Source organism: Propithecus coquereli, unplaced genomic scaffold (assembly GCF_000956105.1).
Source record: "Propithecus coquereli isolate 6110/MARCELLA unplaced genomic scaffold, Pcoq_1.0 Scaffold35, whole genome shotgun sequence".
Taxonomy (NCBI): domain Eukaryota; kingdom Metazoa; phylum Chordata; class Mammalia; order Primates; family Indriidae; genus Propithecus; species Propithecus coquereli.
In genome coordinates this window covers 3,892,985-3,913,179 of record NW_012149174.1, presented here as the reverse complement: position 1 = coordinate 3,913,179, position 20,195 = coordinate 3,892,985, and the positions used below count along the sequence as shown (strand labels likewise).

Genomic DNA, 20,195 nt, shown 5'->3' with positions numbered 1-20,195 from the left:
ATTAATTTCTTTCTATTTTTAGTAGAGACGGGATCTCGCTCTTGCTCAGGCTAGTTTCGAACTCCTGAGCTCAAACAATCCGCCCACCTCGGCCTCCCAGAGAGCTAGGATTACAGGCGTGAGCCACCGCGCCCGGCCATAGTTTTCTTTTAATGAAAAGTTTTATGAGTTAGGGATTTACTTTCTTCATCTTTTTTTATTCAGTACAAAATTAAAACTATCCAGGATTTGGTGAGTTTAAAAGAATCAGATCGTCACAGTCTGTTGCACTTCCTTGAAGATGAAAAATATGAAGAAGTTATGGCTGTCCTTGGGAGTTTTCCATATGTGACCATGGACATAAAATCACAGGGTAAGTGGGAGGTTTCCCTGTTGAACATTGCTTCCCTTTTGATAGATTGGTTCTTATTTATTTGACTCAAGATTCTTGAAACACTTTATTTAATAACATAACTTATAATTACTCTGCAGAACTGTAATTTACCTGTCAGATTTACTGTGTTGGAAAATGATGTATACTTAATAATTTTGAGAACACTGATAAAGCCCCCCTTTTATTATCTTCATAATGGGATTAAATCTGAGGGTTCTTCTCTGTTCCGTAGTTCAACTTTAAGGAATTTCTTAGCTTTTGAAAGAAGGAAAGAGATTTCCAGGTGTGATGAAAGACTGATATATTTGAAATATATTATTAATGTGAAACAAATAGCTGCTTAATTCTAAAATTTAAAAAAAACCCAACTTATGTTAATTAAGCCTTGAAAATTACCATGTTTTATGCCACATTTCATGTATTTTTCTCACCTCTGTATTTACTTTGAGGGGGAAAAAAATAGAATTTTCTGCCTACCTAATTGCCCTGTTACTGTTTTAATTTTAATATCTGAGTAATAGTATCTTAGAATACTGACAGTTGAAGATCATCTGCTTCATCACTTAACTGTGGTGTTGATGATCTGAGCTTTAACACTCACTAAGTTACTGTTATTAGAACATTTTTGTAGGTACCAAGAGTACAGGGATATGTTAACACAATGATTTCTGTCTTTGGAGAGCTTATTGTCTAGTTGAGGAAATGGAATGAAAACAAGAGAACATATGCTAAACATTAAGTGAATGACGCAGACATTATTGCCATTTATTCACGTAACAGATACTGAGTGCCATGCACTCCCGTGGGTGTAGGGGAAGCAGCGGTAAGACAAAGCTTCTGCCTCAGTGAGTTTATATTCTAATAGAAATTGGGAAGAGGTAAATGGCTCCCAAAGATTGGGGTGTTTCGTAAAGGAAGGCAAACAGTATAATCTGGTTTCGATTTGGCTAGAGTGTAGGATACATATAGTGAAAACTTGGATCACTTTGGTGGGGAGTTGGGGTTTTCTTGTGGGTTTGTGAGTTTTCGGATTTTAAAAGCAGTAATCCAAAAGCCGCACTCAGAACTACATTGATTAAATCAGAAACTGTTGAAATAAAGATTTTGTTTGGAACTTAGAGATAGATACTCTTTGATATAATCAAGACTTGTAAAAAGTACATGTTTCTTAGAAAAATTGTTAGAAGAGATTTTCTTATAGGAAGTAAGTTAAGAGTATTCAGTCACACTGGGAAACATTACCATGTGTTCTTTTCCATAACATCGTTTTTTTTTTTAATTTCAAAATATTGAGGGAATATAAACATTCATAACATCTTATATAGATAATTTATTATGCTTTTACAGTGCTGCTTAGATATATAATATGGATGGCATAGTTAATAAAGGAAGAGTAGAGTAGAAGAATTATAGAAACATGATACGTTGCTGGAGATGTAGGTCTTCTTCCCCACTTTGCTAGAGGCTGTGTAGAATCTCCTGTAGGCCTTTTCTTCACTTTAAAGCATCAAACAGTAGGTAGATATGGATATTGCCGTTATTTCACATGAAGTACTCATGCACGCACAGCTTTGCAAAATGAAAAATGTGGATAAATGTGTGGACCACATTTGATTTTGTTTTTTCGTTTGGGGTTTTTTTTTGGAGACAGAGTCTCATTCTGTTGCCCACGCTAGAGTGCAGTGGCGTCATCATAGCTCACTGCAACTTCAGACTCCTGGGCTCAAGTAACAGTCCACAAGACCAGGCCTGGCTAATTTTGTATTTTTTGTAGAGACGGGGTCTCTCTGTATTGCTCAGGCCGTTCTCAAACTCCTGGCTTCAAGTGATCCTCCTGTCTCAGCCTCCCAAAGTGCTAGGATTACAGCACTGCCCCGCTCAGATTTGATTTTTGATATTTGAGAAATCCAGGATGAAGAAAGGATGCTATACCCTTTGTCGATGTCCAGCTGTTGCACCTTATAGCCAGCAATGGAGATAGCAGTTATAGGTTGTTGTAGGCCATTTTTTCCAATTGGTGGTGTGTTATTAGAGGACAGGATGGTGTGCTAATGTTAATCAGTGAAAAATAAACATAACAAACTTAGAAAGAATGGTAGGCAAAAATATATAATCAAATCTCTTACAAATAAAATCTGTAGAAAATAATGAAAAAATAATGAATTAATGCTCATGTTTTTTTTTTCTTTTGGTTTTGTTTTTTGAGACAGAGTCTCACTCTGTCCCCCATGCTAGAGTGTAGTGCCGTCATCATAGCTCAGTGCAACCTCAAACTCCTGGGCTCAAGCAATCCTCCTGCCTTAGTCTCCCGAGTAGCTAGGACTACAGTCACACGCCACTGTGCCTGGCTAATAGTGCCCACATTTGAATAGAAGATGTGTTAAGTTATATTTTATTTTTATTTATTTTGTTTTATTTATTTTAATTTTATTAGACTTTTAGGGGATGTGTGTAGCAAATGTGGTTTTAAAAATTAAATAATTACAAAACAATTTATTGTATGTAGTACTATTTATTACATAAAGTGTTTTTTAATGTAAAGGGAATGTATTGAAGTTATTGCTTTAAAAATAAGTAAAAAATAAATGGTTTAGAATACTAATTTTCATTATTTTATTCTGACAGTCAGGTATCAATTATACAAATAAAATCCTATGAATATAAGCTTTGAACATTTGGAGTGACAGAACCCTATTTTTATACTATTATGAGAGAGAACTGTGTTGTGGTAGTCCTGTTTTCAAAGACTTGGGTTTGGAACTTGGCATGCTGATGCAGCTGTTATGTGAATTTGGGCATTTTATTATTTCTGAACCTCAGATTCTTCTTTAAAATGGAAAAATTATAATACTTTGTAGAGCTATTTTAAGGATTTAGTGAATCAGTTGAAGGCGTCTACTGGAGAGCCTTGTACAGAATAATCAATAAATTATTTTAAAATAAGTTTAAAATATAATATGCTCAAAATACTGAAGTACCAAATTGATTTGGGTAAGCTAAGTTTTGCTGTTTACATTGATGTAGAATTCGATTTTTATTTTTTACTTATTTTTTTCCTTCCATGTTACAGTATTGGATGACGAAGATAGCAACAACATCACAGTAGGATCCCTAGTTACAGTGTTGGTTAAGCTGACAAGGCAAACAATGGCAGTAAGTAGTCTGTTTGTATTTTATGCTTTAAGAGTTATGTGTCAGGGTTTTTATGTTTATTTTCCTCATTACATTCTCAAAGTCAAAACTGTTCTAGTAACAAAATCTAATTTTGCAAGTTCTGTTAGCTGTTTTGAAATTTTAATTTTCATGAGACATTGTTTTCACATACCCTAAAAAAACCTGGGAAATAGATCAATCATTTGTGTGATGGTTTGTTAATTCTCTATAAAACATTATAATAATAAAGTGATGTGGGTATAGTTCTTAAGCTGTAAAGTGCTATACAGCGGTTAATTATTGATCATTGAGGATTTTATCAGCTACTCCTTTTTAGTCAATTCATTAGAGAATTTACTCCCTTTTCTTTTTCATTTTAAAGATTACAATCTGAAAGTAACTTTTTTTTCTGATAATGAGAAAAATTTATGCTGTCTGGGGAAAAAATTAAGACAATGCAGAAAAGTATACAAAGAAATTAAAGTTATTACTTACTTATATTTTGTCCCAAGTCAACTAGTATAGTTGTAACTCATTGTTTTTAGGAGACTATAGTATTTCAACTCAGTTTATTCAGCTAGTGATAGATTTTAGCCTATTCTGTTCTGGGATTTCTGCATATGCAGGAAATATATGTTGCATTTAAATCCCATGTCTAAAATCGCTTGTAGGAAAAGCATATTTCATAGTCAGATATATCAAGTCAAAAATGTTGGTTTTGTGGTAGCAAGTGGTATCATCCATGCATCATGGACTCTGGAAGAGATGTGCCTCTTTGAAGAAGACAGCAACAAACTAAAAAAGCAGGTGGTGAGCCTTTCAGGGTGTTAACCCTGAATTAGGCTATCTATATTGTATAGAGTCTAATAATTATAATTCTTTTACTCGTTAGCTTTTAATAATGCCAGAGAGTTCATTAAACACAGCCCACACCATTTGTCATCTACTATAGATTCTTACTGGGTTCTTATTGGGATTCAAATCCTAAATTTATAGCTTTTGTACTGATGCTAAATGCATTATATGGTTGGTTGATATGTCTGTAGGATATATGGGATTTTTTGATGATCCACTTTTTAGTCACAGATCCAATGAGTGGTATTTCTGACAATAATGAACAAACTAATGTTGGTCTCATCAGAGCTTCAATGTCAGAAAATGTGATATATTGAAATTTTCATAACATTAAAGTATTCGTGTTTGATTGCTATTAGAATAAAAGTGAAATTTTAAATTATGAAATATTTTTTACTTTATAATGAACTTAAATATCTTAAGTCATTGCATTTATAAATTTAAGTAGACTGTACTTTTCAAGATACATTCAAGACAGAGGTGAGAAACTTCAGAAGGGAACTACCAGCATATGTACGCATTCATCACCTCGTAATTGTTAAATGTCTCCTCTCCCTTCCTCAATTGTAGCTAGTTTAAAAAACCTTACTTAAAATATATTTTGAGAGATTGCTTTGTCTGAAAGATAAGTATGGGTTGACAGATTTTATGTTTGTCTTCTTGCTATCCCTAGGAAGTATTTGAAAAGGAACAGTCCATTTGTGCTGCAGAGGAACAGCCAGCAGAAGATGGGGTAAAAATTTGAGTTTTCTGAACGTATCTTTCCTGGTGAAAGAAATGTTTTATTTACTTCTCTGATTGACTTATATTGCTGTGGGAAAATAATTCAGTTAATGAAAACATTCAGGTTAGCCATTTCCATCTAAAAATTACTATGACTTCCAAATGAACCTATTGCTATAACTTGCTGAATGTCATGTGTGTTGTGATTTACAGCAGGGAGATACTAACAAGAACAGGGCAAAAGGAGGATGGCAACAGAAGAGTAAAGGACCCAAGAAAACTGCTAAATCCAAAAAAAAGAAACCTTTAAAAAAAAAACCTATACCTGTGCCATTATCACAATCAAAGCAACAAAAACAAAAGCAGGCAAATGGAGTCGTTGGGAGTGTAAGTTTCTTATTATCATTGTTAATTGTCATTGTGAAGGTATAAGATACACACACTAAAATGCTGAAGTCTTATGTGTACACCGCCTAAGGTTTTACATAGGTATGCACTTATGATGCCAGATCAAGGTGAAAAACTTTACCAGCACCCTCGAAAGCTTCCTTGAGTATCTTCTCAGTCAATGAGCCCAGCCCCCCATCCACCTTCCCACCCCCTCACCTCCCACTATTCTGACTGTAATTACCCATAGATTAGTTTTGACTACTTTTAAACTTCATATAAGTGGAATTATTTTATGTATCCTGCTTTTTTTTCCAACATTATTTCTGTGGCATTCCTCTGTATTGTTTGTAGTAGTAGTTCGTTCTGTGTGTGTGTGGTATTGTATGAATATACCACAATTTATTCTGTGGTGGTTGGTTGGACATTTGGGTTGTTTATAGTTTTTACCTGGTGTGAATAAAAGCACCTGCTGTGCTATATAATAAGTACATGGCATTTTTGGACATTCGTTTTCCACCTAGCAATGGAATTGCTGGGTCATAAAATAGGTGTATGTTTAACCCATTAAAAGAGCCTGATTTTCAGAGTTATACCATTTTATGTTCCTACCAGCAAAGTATGAGAGTCCAGTTCTGCATCCTCACCAATACTTAGTTTTGCTAGTCTTTTATTTTAGCCATTTAGTATCCCTTTGTGTGGTTTTTATTTGTATTTACCTGATGGGTAATGATGTTGAACAGCACCTTTTCTTAATGCTTATTGGCCATTTGGATAACCTCTTTTTCTGTTGGGTTGTTTGTCGTCTTACTGATTTGTAGGAGTCCATTATATATTCTGGGTATGTCTTTACATTTTTATTCTCTTAATGGTAGCTTTTGATGGTTCTTAATTTTAATGAAGTCCATTTCCTCAATCTTTTTTTTATGGTTAGTGCTTTTATGTCCTGTTTAAGACATCTCTGCTTATCCCAAGGTTATGAAGTATTCTTCTGTTTTCTTCTGGAACCATTATTATTTTACTTGTTATATTTAGTTTTATGATCTATCTTAAATTAATTTTCATGAATGATGCAGGGTAGGGGATATGGACCACTTATTTCCAGTACCACTTCTTGAAAGATCATCCTTTCCTCACTGAGTTGTAATTGTGCTTTGTTGTAAAACAGGTGACTATACTGTATCTGATGTGTAGGTCTGTTTATGGACTTTTTAGTCTATTTCGTTATTCTTGTGCCAATACCATACTGTCTTAATTATTGTGGCTTTATGTTAAGTCTTAAAACATGGTAGTGTAAGTGCTCCAACTCTATTTTACTAATTCAAAATTGTCCTATTTTAGGTCCTTTGCATTTCCAGCTATATTTTTAGAATAAACTTAACAATTTTCATCAGAAAAAGCTGCCGAAATTCAGCTTGGTATTGCATTGAATCTATGGTCTGATATGGGGAGAATTGACATGTTAACAATACTGAGTCTTTTTATTCATGATTGTGATTTATCTTCATTAATTTGGATGTTCCTTAATTTTTCTCATTAGTGTTTTATAATTTCCAGTGGCAGAGGTATGGCACATCTTTCATTAGATTTATTGCTTATGTATTTGATGCTTTCTGGTGTTATTGTAAATGGCATTAAAAAAATTTTATTCTTCAGTGTTTGTTCCTGGTGTATAGAAATATAGTAGCTTTCTAAATATTGACCTTGTATCGAGGAGTCTTAATGAATTGACAATTGTAACCATTTGTAGATATTTTGTAAAGATCTTCTATGTGTGCAATCTTATCTGTGAATGAAGACGATTTTACTTTTTTATTTTTAGTCTTTATGCCCCTTCTTTCTCCCTTACTGCGCTGACTAGAATTTCCAGTGTAATATTGATTAGGAGTGATGATGGTAGGTACCCTTGTCTTTTTGATCTTAGAAAGAAAGCAAACAGTATTTTACCACTAAGTATGATGTTAGCTGTAGGGTTTTTGTGGATATTCTTTATCAAGTTAAAGAATTTCTATTCCCAGTTTGCTGAGACTTTTTATCATAAGCATGGATTGAATTTCATTAACAGCTTTTCTGTATCTATGTAGATTGTTTTATTTTTCTCCTTTCTGTTAATGTGGTGAATTATATTGATCGATTTAAAAATTTGAAACTATCCTTGCTTTCCTGGAACAAATCTCATTTGGGCATAACATAGTATCCTTTTTTGTATTTATATGGATTTGATAATATTTTGTTTGGATTCCCACTTCTGTTTTTATGAGCAAATATTAGGTTGCCATTCTCCTTTTTTTGTAATATTCTCGTCAGGTTTTTTATGGTGGCGTTATTAACCAAGTTAAGAAGTGTTCTCTCTTTCTTTTTTCTGGAAGAGTTTATGTAAGTTTGGGTTCGTTTCTTCTTTGGAAGAATTCTCTAGGAGAACCATCTGGGCCTGGAGTTTTAAAAACGGATTCAGTTACAGAGTTTGTTTCTTTAACATATATATTGATTTTAGTAAATTATATTTTTCAAGGAATTTGTCCATTTCCTCTAAGTTAGTAAATTTGTTGTCATAAAGTTATTTATAGTATCCTTTTATTTTTTAATGTCTGTTGGATCTAGTTATGTCTCTTTTATTCCTAATATCAGTAATTTATATTCTTCGTTTTTTTCTCGTGCACTCTTGTCTCGGGGTTTAATTAGTTTTATTAATCTTTTCAAAGAACCAACTATTGGTTTTGAGTTTTTCTTTTGTTTATCTGCTTTCTCCTTTCTTGATTTCTGGTCTATTATTTACTTCTACTTTCTTTGCATTTGATTTGCTGTTCTTTTTCTTGCTTCTCGAAATAGACTAGTAACTATTTTGCCGGGGATATTGTTTTTCCTTACTGCTTTATACCTTGTCAGTTAATGAAAATGATCCTAAACTTCCAAAACAGTATTTTTCTGTAAACTTCCTATTTCCTCTTCTCAAATAAAATATATTGTATAATTGATGCTTTTAAAAGCTGAGCTGTCTTAGCCATTGTGGTAATGTACTTTACAATGTACTTTAGAAATAAATGTATTTATTTTACAAACTACAAAGACTGAATAAAATAACTAATAATAGGCAAATAAGCCAAATGTTAAAGTCTTCGGTCTGACTCCCACATCTTTAAATAAGAAAGTTTATAATTTTCTAAAATTCTGTATGAATAGTGAAATTGTAATTTTGAGCCAGTTTAGTTATGCTGACAATAAGTTAGCTTCAAGGACTCAGACTGATATATACTCATTTAGATATTCAGAACTTTGGTGCTTGCTTTTTCGTTTTAGGAAGCTGCAATAAAGGAAGATGAAGAAGAAGTTTCTGACAAAGGCAGTGACTCTGAGGAAGAAGAAACCAATAGAGATTCCCAAAGTGAAAAAGATGATGGTAGTGACAGAGAATCTGATAGAGAGCAAGATGAAAAACAAAACAAAGATGATGAAGCAGTAAGATTTATAGGCTTAAATATTTGGAATTATACCTCTGACGATTGTTTTGGGTTTTGTTGTTATTGTTCATATGTTTGCTTGCTTTAAACAATATCCATATATTTTATAATCTTGTTTGTAAGAACATTTTTGAGGAATGGCAGTAAGGGTTATGAAGAAAAACTTTCTGACAAGGATTAGAAATCCTAATTTTCTTAAATCTTAAATTGTTAGGTAGAGTAAGACCTAGGTCTGTGAAAGTGAATTCACTTTCAACTCTTAAGGAAATTTTCAGTGTTGGGGATGTCTCTGGAAATAGGAGCAAGGAAAGGTATTTGTGAAACAGGTAGTGGTTACTTGGAAGGTTATCTCACAGGGTCCAGATAATGTTTAGGGTGAAGAAACAGTACTGTGGGCCCTGATGTCAAGAGGTTTGTTAAGGGAAAAGCTAACATTTATAGAATTCCACCTTGTTTCATGGTGTGTATAAGACATTTAAGTAAGGACAGGGTGAGTCTTTAATGAATTAATATGGTGAGAGTATAGAGTACAGAAAAATCTCATGGCATTAAGTTGCACATGATTTGTGGGGGGTTTATGGAGAAGAATGGGGTCCTTGCAAATGAACAGTAAACTGATCAGCTGATTTTTATGTTTATTGGCAGTGTTCTTTTTGACCAGACAGTTGATCTAAAAGTAACCCTTGTGGTTTGGGAGAAAAAAAAGGGATTGCCTGAATGGCATCTGAGGCAAAAGGAGAGGCCAAAAAGAGAAAGAAGTAGAGGGCAAAGGATAAAAGTATAAGGAAACAGGCTGGGCAAAGGGGCTCATGCCTGTAATCTCAACACTTTGGGAGGCCAGGAGTTTGAGACCAGCCTAGGCAACATATCGAGACCTCATCTCTACAAAAATCTTTTAAAAATTAGCTGAGCCTGGTGGTGCATGCCTGTAGTCCCAGGTACTCGGGAGGATGGCTTGGGCCCAGAACTTTGAGGTTGCAGTGAACTGTGATTGTGGTACTGCTTTCCACCCTGGGCAACAGAGTGAGAACCTGTCTCTAAAAAAAAAAAAAAAGGGCAGGCCGGGCATGGTGGCTCACACTTGTAATCCTAGCACTCTGGGAGGCTGAGGTGGGTGGATTGTTTGAGCTCAGGAGTTCGAGACCAGCCTGAGCAAGAGCAAGACCCCGTCTCTACAAAAAAAAATAGAAGGAAATTATCTGGACAACTAAAAATATATATAGAAAAAATGAGCAGGGCATGGTGGCACATGCCTGTACCAGCTACTCGGGAGGCTAAGGCAGGAGGATTGCTTGAGCCCAGGAGTTTGAGGTTGCTGTGAGCTAGGCTAACGCCACGGCACTCACTCTAGCTAGGGCAACAGAGCGAGACTCTGTCTCAAAAAAAAAAAAAAAGGCATAAGAAAATAATGTACCCATCTTTGGGAATGGTAGAAAACAAATACGGATGACTGTTTTTAGCAATTACTGGGCCTTGACTGTTTTTGCACTTTGAGAATTAAATTAATTGCCAGAAAATTAAAATCTATCAAAGAAATTATTTCCCCAGCTTCTCTTCAAGGAAGAGTTGACATATTCCTTTCTGAGTATATTAGGGTTAGTAAAGGTGACTCTTAGGGTTTTGACAGCTGGTTTCTTCAGATGACCAAAATTATATTCATTCAATCAACAAATAATTATTGATTATCTGTCACAAGTCTGTCTTAGATGAAAGGAATGCAAAGCTGAATGTGAAGTAGTTTCTGGTCTTGAATGATATGAAGGCTAGTAGAGCAGGCAGATTTGTGAATAAACATTATAGTACACACAAGATTATACACATCTTCTGTAAGGTGCATAAGGAAGGAGTGATCAGCTCAGTTCTGAGGTAGAAGGAAATTTGTGGGAGGCTTTACTAAGGAGTTCATACTTTAGGCTGGCCCTGAGAGAATAACGAGTAGGTGGAGAATTAGGAAAAACAAAAATTTAAACAGGGTTTTGGAGGAGTGAAATAGTTTGGTAAGTTCAAAGAAGCATAGATAGTTTGAAATGACTAGAATAAAAAGGGGAAAGAGGAAGGCAGTGACAGGAGACTGGAGAGGTAGGGCTAGGGTCAGATCATGAACGGCTATGTAGTTCATGCTACAGGGGTGAAACTGATTTATAAAAAGAGACATTATAAATTTGAGCAGAAAGATGATCAGAATTGCGGGACTGAACTTTTTCTAACTGTAAGTAATTAATTAGCATTGTCAGAAATAGCTGGACACTCCTCAAAATGATCAGAAACATACTAGATTTCAAATATTTTAATTTTTTCTTTACTAGGAGTGGCAAGAATTACAACAAAGTATACAGAGAAAGGAGAGAGCTCTGTTGGAAACCAAATCAAAGATAACACATCCTGTGTATAGTCTTTACTTTCCTGAGGTGAGTTATACGCAGTCTAGTGTTTTCCTAAGTCCAGACTTTTGTGTCTCTGGTGTGTACTAGCTCAAGTGTGATAAATATGGTCTATTCTTGAGAGGCCACATTTTTATTACGTATTATTACACATTATTTTATTACACATTATATTACAATAAGAATTACACTTAGTGAATGTGTTGTTTAAAAGGAGGATTGTTAACTTTTTAAGGATTTCTGTTTTTTTTTCTTTCCATCTTTTCTGTGCTCAGGTTACTGAGTGTTGTGCTTAATAGTTACTTCTCATTAGCAGTTCAGGCAGTCTTCATCAAACATACATTTATTTCACCTTTGACTGCTTGACTATTGTGAATCTCTCACCCTTGCCAAGTTTTAAATAGAATGAAAATATTCTTAAATTTTCCCTTGAGAGTCCTACTAGTCACATGGGACCATTAGACTTGCTCTGGCCCCAGTAATTGCCGCAGTCCATGGGTGAGCCCATGGCTTGGGACCAGCTGTGTTCTTGGCCCTGAACAAAGTTCAGTAAAAGCTGAGAGTGACTGAGCCCCAAGTCTAGGACAGGTCATTACAATGCTCTTTGCTCCCTTGTTCTTGTTTACTTCGTGGTTGTGACCTGCTCAGCTTTTGGTCTCCTTGACGGCTTTATGTTGTTTGTCTTTTAAATTACTTTGAGATTCCCTTGACATTTTGCCTTTGAGGATGATTCTGTCTGTGGAGGAGAGGTCAAGAACTGATTTCCCCCCAGTTCAGGGAAACTGTTCCACAGACTGCCTCACAGCTTTGCCACAGAACCTTCTGCTCACCACTTGTATTTGGCAGGTGATTTCATGTATAAATCTGCTTTCTGCTTGAGAATGTCAATCCAGAGTTTCTGGGTACTGCTTAAGACAAATTCCTAAATAATTTGGCTCTCCTAGTAATAATGAGTGGCTCTGCACAGACTGTTGTTTTGACTTGGCAAGAAGTCTGCCCAGGATTCCATCTTCATGCACATGCTGATCTTTTGGCATGTCCTGAGCTTTAGCCCATCTGTTAGGGGCATTTTGCCCATTGCTGGGGTAGTCTGCCAACACCAAGCATCCTGAAATCAAGCGAATAAATTCCACTCATTCATTGGTTTAAAAGTGCCATGGGAAGCTGTAAGCTGCATAATTTGTACCCATATAACAGGCAGTTGCATTTTAGATCATGCTTAGTTAATAAGTGAAACATTCGTTCACCCGCTTAGAACATTTTATCAGTGAAATGCCTTTTTCAGATTTAATTTGCATCTGCATGGTAAACATCTCAAAGTACCATTTATCAGATAAAATTTATTTATGCTCTTTCTAACATCTACTTGTCTACCTTCCCATGTACCCTACCTAAGTAACTCAACTACCAAACTACCCACTTAGTAATAACATATTATTGAAATCATTTATTATATTTAATATGTTAAGAATGGTTGGGAATCTCACACAACAGAAAAACAATTTTGCTTAAAGTGCAGATAACTCATAGAACATGTGTTTCACTTTTAACATGTGCATTAAAGAGTCTAGGTACAGGTGCAGTGCCATTTATTGATATTCACTGGCTTCTTAATAAACTTGAGTGAGCCTCATTTTAATTAAACAGCCTGGGACAAGGGAGGGAAAGGCATTCTTTAAGTGGGGAGGTAAAGATATTACATACATGTAATGACGTTTCTAACAATTGTCAGAATCATTTAAAAGAAGTGTTCTTGTACTTCATTTCACTGATAATCATAACTGTCAGTCATTACAGTCTATTTGCTAGGCATTTTGACATATATTTTACTTGTATTATCTCAGTTTATCTTCACAACATGGCCAGAGGTAGGCACTGATTGTTTAACAGAGAAGGAAAGTGAGATTTTAGGGAAGTGAAATAACCCAGGTCTGTGTGGCTTTAAAACAGATATTAACTAACTGCAGCCTGCAGGCCAAATCTGGCTCCTGCCTGTTTTTGTAAATGAGGCTTTATTGTAAAGAAAGTTTTATTAGACCACAGCCACACTCATTCTTTTCATGTTGCAGTGGCAGATTTGAGTAGGGTCAACAGAGACTCTCACCCCCAAAACCCAGGTATTAATACTGCACTTTGAGTCCTGTTATGTTTTTATATACTTTATGTGTGGAAAACACAAAATGTTATGTATACAAATATGCCTACTGTGGTAGACCTAACCCTTGGGGTAAGCAGAATTGAATTTTCTTGTTAGGTGCAGCTCACATCATCATGCACTTGCGAATTGTTTATTAGGCTTATTAATGTTGTAGCACTTTATAGTCTAAGGTATTTAAACAGAAGAGTTTTTAGTTGAACTTAGCGTGATATTATTAGATAAAAGCCAAATTTTAGTCTCATTATTAAAATAAAATAGTGCAGCAATTTTGATTTAAAAACACAAACATTTTCTCAAAGAAACTATTTTAATGAAATTATTTTTTAACCATTTTGGACAATTGAGAGTTTAGTGCTATTTTGGTTAAATGAATATTGAGAGCATCCTAGAGTTTATTTTAAGCTGCAAAACATTTTTCTTTAAACTGTTTTAGAAAAATATCCTCCCTACCCAATTCTTAAATGGTACTAAGCCGATGACTAAACAGTTACTGATGGGTGCTGTAATGTAGCAGTGGTTGCTGAGTACACTGTGGGTTGGTGCTTGGCCTTCTAAATTTTTTTAAAATAGTTTTCTTTCTCTTGTTCTTTCATTTCTCTCTGCTGTCACAGACTGTTAGATTCTGAGATGATCTCTTATGAGAGTGTAAAGTATTTTAAGGTATTGATTTTTTATTTGGCTGCCCAAGTCCTTTTCATTCCCACTTTGTGACTTTTTCTTATTACTAGGCAAGATTACTAAGATTATTTGCAACATGCTATTTTAATAGTTTATGTTGTTTTCTTTTTTGGAATATCTTTTGTCATTTAAGCTAAATCAGGGATTTTTAATATGGAGGCTCATCAATAGGCTTTAAGGAACCATTAAAACTCCTAAAATTACATACAAAATTCTTTTGGGGAACAGATGTACAAATGGTTAGGAACAATTTATTCATTCAGTAAATAATTATAAAATACCTATTTTGTACCAGATGGACTCTCAGTGCTGGGGATGGAGCAAGGAACAAAATAAGGATAGTATCTTTGAAATAAGACAGGCCAAAACTATATTTCTGTCATTCTGATTATTTATACCCTTTTTTTTTTTCTTTCCAGGAAAAACAAGAATGGTGGTGGCTTTATATTGCAGATAGGAAGGAGCAGACACTAGTATCTATGCCATATCATGTGTGTACACTAAAAGATACTGAAGAGGTAATTATCCAGTAACATTATTTCAGTTTTTAACAGCGTGCAGCATCTCACCATCATGTTGCTTATAAAATCTTTTTTTATAAAGCAGTTTATCATATTTGGTTTATTGTATTCTATTTGTTATGACACATTTTATAACTGTTTTGTGATGTTTTGGGGGGTAAGCTCATTGGAAATTTATAAAGAATTGTTAAAGGTAGCCAGTTTAGTCAGTCTTTTAAAAACTTGTTTTACGAGGCATGGTAGCTCATACCTGTAATCCCAGCACTCTGGGAGGCTGCTGAGGCAGGAGGATCGCTTGAGGCCAGTTTAAGACCAGCCTGAACAATGTAGCAAGACCCTGTCTATACCACTCCCTCCAAAAAAAAACCTTTTTTTCAACTTATTTTGGGGGGTTTTCACTGTTATATGCCTTTCCTCCTCCTCACTAGAATTAATGATATTTTATAATAATTTATGATTTTTGTTCTTATTGGAGTAATGCTAAGTATTTACACTTTTTGTCTTAAAAATAATCTAAAAATTGGCGATTTAGTTTTCTTTTTCAACTAAGAAAGGAATAGAACCTAGTGATTTAGTTTTTTTTGAATGGAGTTTTTGATCATTTGGTATTCACTGTTAATGACATCATTAAAGTGTATGATGAACATGTTTAACCCTTGTGTGAACTACTTTCTATTTTCTTGTTTTTCTTCTTGATTTGTGTGTATGTGTGTGTGTATGTTATCTTTTCTAGGAAGAAGGTTCTGTCTGCCTGGACTTGGTGGACAAGGGCAAGGCTTTTAAGTCTCAAGATAGTTCTGTGATGATTATTTAGTACAATTTTTTTAACCTTTTTAACCAAGTGGTAAACGTGTGAAATAGTTTAATGGTAAATTTATAGAGGTACAGTACATGGGCCAGATGTACATTTGTAATTTTGATAGATATTGCTAGATATTTATTTCTCCATAGAGAGAATGAATGTCTAAGTACACCCATTGCCTCTCAGCATGTAAGACATTTTGGATGTCATTGGTAGTCAGAAAGATTAAAAAAGAAAAATAGCATCTCAGTATTTTTTTTGCTCTCTGATTATTTTAATAAGTTTAAAACCTATAGAAAAGCTGCAATTATAGTATCATGAAACCCTCATAGACCCTCACCTACATTTACTAATTGTTTACATTTTGCCATATTTGTTTCATCTTTTTTGCTGTATGTGTACACACATAAAACATATGTGTGTGTATTTTTTTCCCCTGAACCATTTGAGGTTCTTGCAGACATCATGACATGACACTCCTAAATTCTTGACATATATCTCCTAAGAACAAGGGCCTTCTCTTTTGTGAGTACAATACAATTATTATACTCAAGAAATTGAACATTGATGTGGCATTATTATCTAATATGCAGTCCATATGCAGATTTCTTCAGATATTCCACTAATATCTAATATAGTTTTTTACTTTGTTTTAAGATTCAGGATCTAATCAAGAATGATTACATGTAGTATTTGGTTGTCATGCCTCTTTAGCCTAGAACACTCCCTTGTCCTTTTTTGTTTTAATCTTTTATGCCATTGACATTTTTCAAGAGTCCAGGCAAAGTGTTTTGCAAAATAATCACTTAACATGAATTTATCTCATTGGTTACTCATTATTTATGTTAAATATTATTGGCAAGTATACTACATTGGTGATGTACTTTGTACTTCTTAGTGTATTGTGTCAGGGGTACATTCTATCAATTTGCCCTACATTGGTGGTGGTAAGTAAGGTTGCTTATTTAGTTAAGGCTTTTCTCTATTGTAAAGGCATTTTTTTTTTTTTTGAGACAAAGTCTCGCTCTGTTGCCCTGGGTAGAGTGCAGTGGCGTCATTGTAGCTCACTGCAACCTCAAACTCCTGGGCCCAAGCAGTCCTCTTATCTCAGCCTCCTGAGTAGCTGGGACTACAGGCGCGCACCACCATGCCTGGCTAATTTTTCTGTTTTTATTAATAGTAGAGACAGGATCTCACTCTTGCTCAGGCTGGCCTTGAACTCCTGAGCTAAAGCAATCCTCCCGTCTCGGCCTCCCAAGAGTGCTAGGATTATGGCCACCGCACCCAGTCGTGAAGGTATTTCTGACCCCCTCCTCATCTGTGAGGTGATATTTGGGCCCTGTATGAATGTCCTGTTTGCCATCAGTGTTCTACTCAGTCATTTTAGTGTACATTGATGATTGTCTGAATCAACTTTTATTCTGTTCATTCTGTTCAGTGTAATTTTAATTTCCTATTTCAGTGTTTTGAGTTGTATTTTTTTGTGTTTGTAACCATTGTTCATGTTTGTAGGGTCTTTTAAATTGGTTCAAGATTCTTTTTTTTAAATGTTAAGAAATCAGTTCTTTGTGATATCTGTTGCAAATATTTCTGCCCAGTTTGTTTTATTACTATGGTTATTACCAAGAAGAAATATAAATATCTATTTGTTTATTCATTTTCTTATTTTTTGTAGTATGCATCAGTTCAGGGTAATTAGCATATCCTTAAACATTTATCATTTCTTTGTGTTGGAAATGTTCAATAGCCTCCTTCTAGCTATTTGAAATTATATATTATTAATATTATTAACTATAGTCATCCTACAGTTGTACAGAACACTAGAACTTATTCCTCCTATCTAGCTATAATTTTGTGTCCTTTAATAACTCTTTCCCTATTCCTTCTCCCTACCCTTCCCAGTGTATAATATCTGTTCTACTTTTAACTTCTATGAGATCAACTTTTTTTAGCTTCCACATACGAGTGAGAACATACGGTGTTTAACTTTCTGTTCCTGGCTTATTTCACTTAACATAATGTCCTCCAGTTTGATCCATGTTGCCATGAATGACAGGATTTCATTCGTTTTTATGGCTGAATAGTATTCCGTTGTGTATATATATATACACCACATTTTCTTTATCCATTCATCTGTTGTTGGACACCTAGGTTGATTCCATATCATGACTATTGTGAATAGTGCTGCCATAAACATAGGGGTGCAGATGTCTCTTTGATACACTGATTTCTTTTCCTTTGGATAAATTCCCAGTAGTGGGATTGCTGGATCATATGGTAGTTCTATTTGTAGTTTTTTGAGGAACCTCCATACTGTTCTCCATAGTGGCTGTGCTAGTTTACATTCCCACTAACAGCGTATAAGCATTCCCTTTTCTCTGCATCCTCATCAGCATTTGCTATTTTTTGTCTTTTTGATAACAGCCATCCTAACTGGGGTGAGATGATACCTCATTGTGGTTTTGATTTGCATTTCCCTGGTAATTAGTGATGCTGAGCATTTTTTTCATGCACTTGGCCATTTGTATGTCTTCTTTTCAGAAATGTCTGTTCAGCTCTTTGGCCCATTTTTAAATTATATTTATTTTTTTGCTGTTGAAATGTTTGAGTTCCTTGTGTATTCTGCATATTAATCCCGTAGGATGAGTAAGTTTGCAAATATTTTCACCTATTATATAGGTTTTCTTTTCAGTTTGTTGATTATTTCCTTTGCTGTACGGAAGCTTTTTAGTTTCATATAATCCCATTTGTTTACTTTTGCTCTTGTTCCCTGTGCTTTTGAGATCTTATTCATAAAGTCTTCTCCCAGCCCAGTGTACTAAAGTGTTTCCCCTATGTTTTCTTCTTACAGTTTTATAGTTTCAGGTCTTACATTTAGGTCTTTGATCCATTTTGAGTTGGTTTTTGTATAGAGTGAGAAGTGGGAGTCTAGATTTTCATTCTTCTGCATACGTTTATCCTGTTTTCCCAGTACCGTTTATTGAAGAGACTGTCCTTTTCACAATGAGTGTTCTTGGCACCTTTGTCAAAAATTAGTTGGCTGTAGATATGTGGATTAATTTCTGGGTTCTCTGTTCTGTTGGTGTGTGTGTCTTTCTTTATGCCAGTGTCACACTGTTTGTGTTACTACAGCTTTGCAGTACATTTTGAGGTCTCATAGTATGATACTTAAATGTTTGTTTTTTCTGTTTAGGATTGCTCTGGCTATTTGGGGTCTTTTGTGGTTCCAAAGATATTTTAGGATTTTTTTTTCTGTGAAGAATGCCATACCAGTGATAGGGATTTCATTGAATCTGTGTATTATTGTATGTAGTATTGTAATTTTAAAAATATTAATTCTTATCCATGAGCATGGATTGTCTTTCCATTTGTTTGTATCCTCTTCAGTTTCTTTCATCAGTGTTTTGTAGTTTCCCTTGTAGAGGTCTTTTACCTATTTGGTTAAATTTTATTTTCCTTTTTTAAATTTTCTTTCTTTTTTTTTTAATGCCCAAATTCCGTCTCTTCTTGGTTAAATTTATTCCTAAGTATTTTTTGTAGCTATTGTAAATAAAATTGCCTTCTTGATTTCTTTTTCAGCTAGTTCATTGTTTGTGTATAGAAACACTACTGATTTTTGTATATTAATTTTGTAATCCTGCAACTTTACTGAATTCATCAATTGTAAGAGTTTTTTGGTAGAAACTTTAGGTTTTTATATATATAAGATCATGTCATTTGTAAATGGCGACACTGACTTTCTCCTTTCCAATTTGGAGGCCCTTTATTTCTTTCTTACCTAGTTGCTTGGGCTTAGATATTTTTCTTTTATAGTTTCTGGGTTTCTGTTATAGTTAAAAAGGCCAAACTGAGATTAATTTTTTTTTTTTTAAAGATCCTCCTCCCATCATTTATTTATCTACTTTTACTTATTTTTTTGAGACAGAGTCTCACTCTATTGCCCTGGGCAGAGTGTAGTGGTGTCATCATAGCTCACTGCAGCGTCAAACTCCTGGGCTCAAAGGATCCTCCTGCCTCAGCCTCCCGAGTACCTGGTACTATAGGCACATGCCTCAATACCTGGCCAATTTTTTCTATTTTTATAAAAGTAGAGGTGAGGTCTCACTTTTGCTCAGGCTGGTCTCAAACTCCTAAGCTGAAATGATCCTCCTGCCTCGACCTCCCAGAGTACTAGGATTATAGGTGTGAGCCACTGCGCCTGGCCTTTTTTTTTTTTTTTAACTGGCGTATTTTAATATATAATCTTGGCTATAAAATCGGGATTTTGGAGATTGGAGGCAGATCACCAGAGCATCCAAATGTCATTTAAAAAAATTTGCTCTTTGTCCAAGTGAGATTGAAACTTCTAAGTGTTACTGTTTGTATTTGAAGTTTATGATTTGATGGGAAATAAGATATCCTCTTGACTTTTGAAGGCATTGGGCATTTATTCTGGAAGTAAGAAAATTTGGCAAGAATTATCTCCTTTCTAGTGAAGGTCTGTTATTTTATTTCAGCATTTCATTAATTTATACTTTTAAACCCTACTTAATTTCTTCACATTATCAAGGTGATGGTCAATGTAGACTTTGGTAGCTTTCAATATGCATTCTTGAATTGTGGAGATATAAATTAACTCCATCAATTCTGTATAATTTGGTTTCCTTTTTGTGTAGTATATGTAATATACAACATTTCACATAATTTTTTTTGTTATTGTTTGTTAG

The 20,195-nt window shown here is 34.6% G+C and overlaps 1 protein-coding gene across 2 annotated transcripts in view; it reads left to right on the top strand.

The window, feature by feature from the left end:
• SEC63 (SEC63 homolog (S. cerevisiae)) overlaps positions 1–20,195 on the top strand; it is a 77,786-nt gene that overhangs the window by 55,462 nt on the left and 2,129 nt on the right. For both annotated transcript variants that reach the window (XM_012651215.1, XM_012651213.1), the window contains 7 exons: positions 205–352; positions 3,444–3,526; positions 5,055–5,114; positions 5,318–5,491; positions 8,789–8,947; positions 11,256–11,357; positions 14,586–14,684. In XM_012651215.1, coding sequence (XP_012506669.1) covers positions 205–352; positions 3,444–3,526; positions 5,055–5,114; positions 5,318–5,491; positions 8,789–8,947; positions 11,256–11,357; positions 14,586–14,684 — 825 coding nt within the window. The remainder of the gene's footprint in view (positions 1–204; positions 353–3,443; positions 3,527–5,054; positions 5,115–5,317; positions 5,492–8,788; positions 8,948–11,255; positions 11,358–14,585; positions 14,685–20,195) is intronic.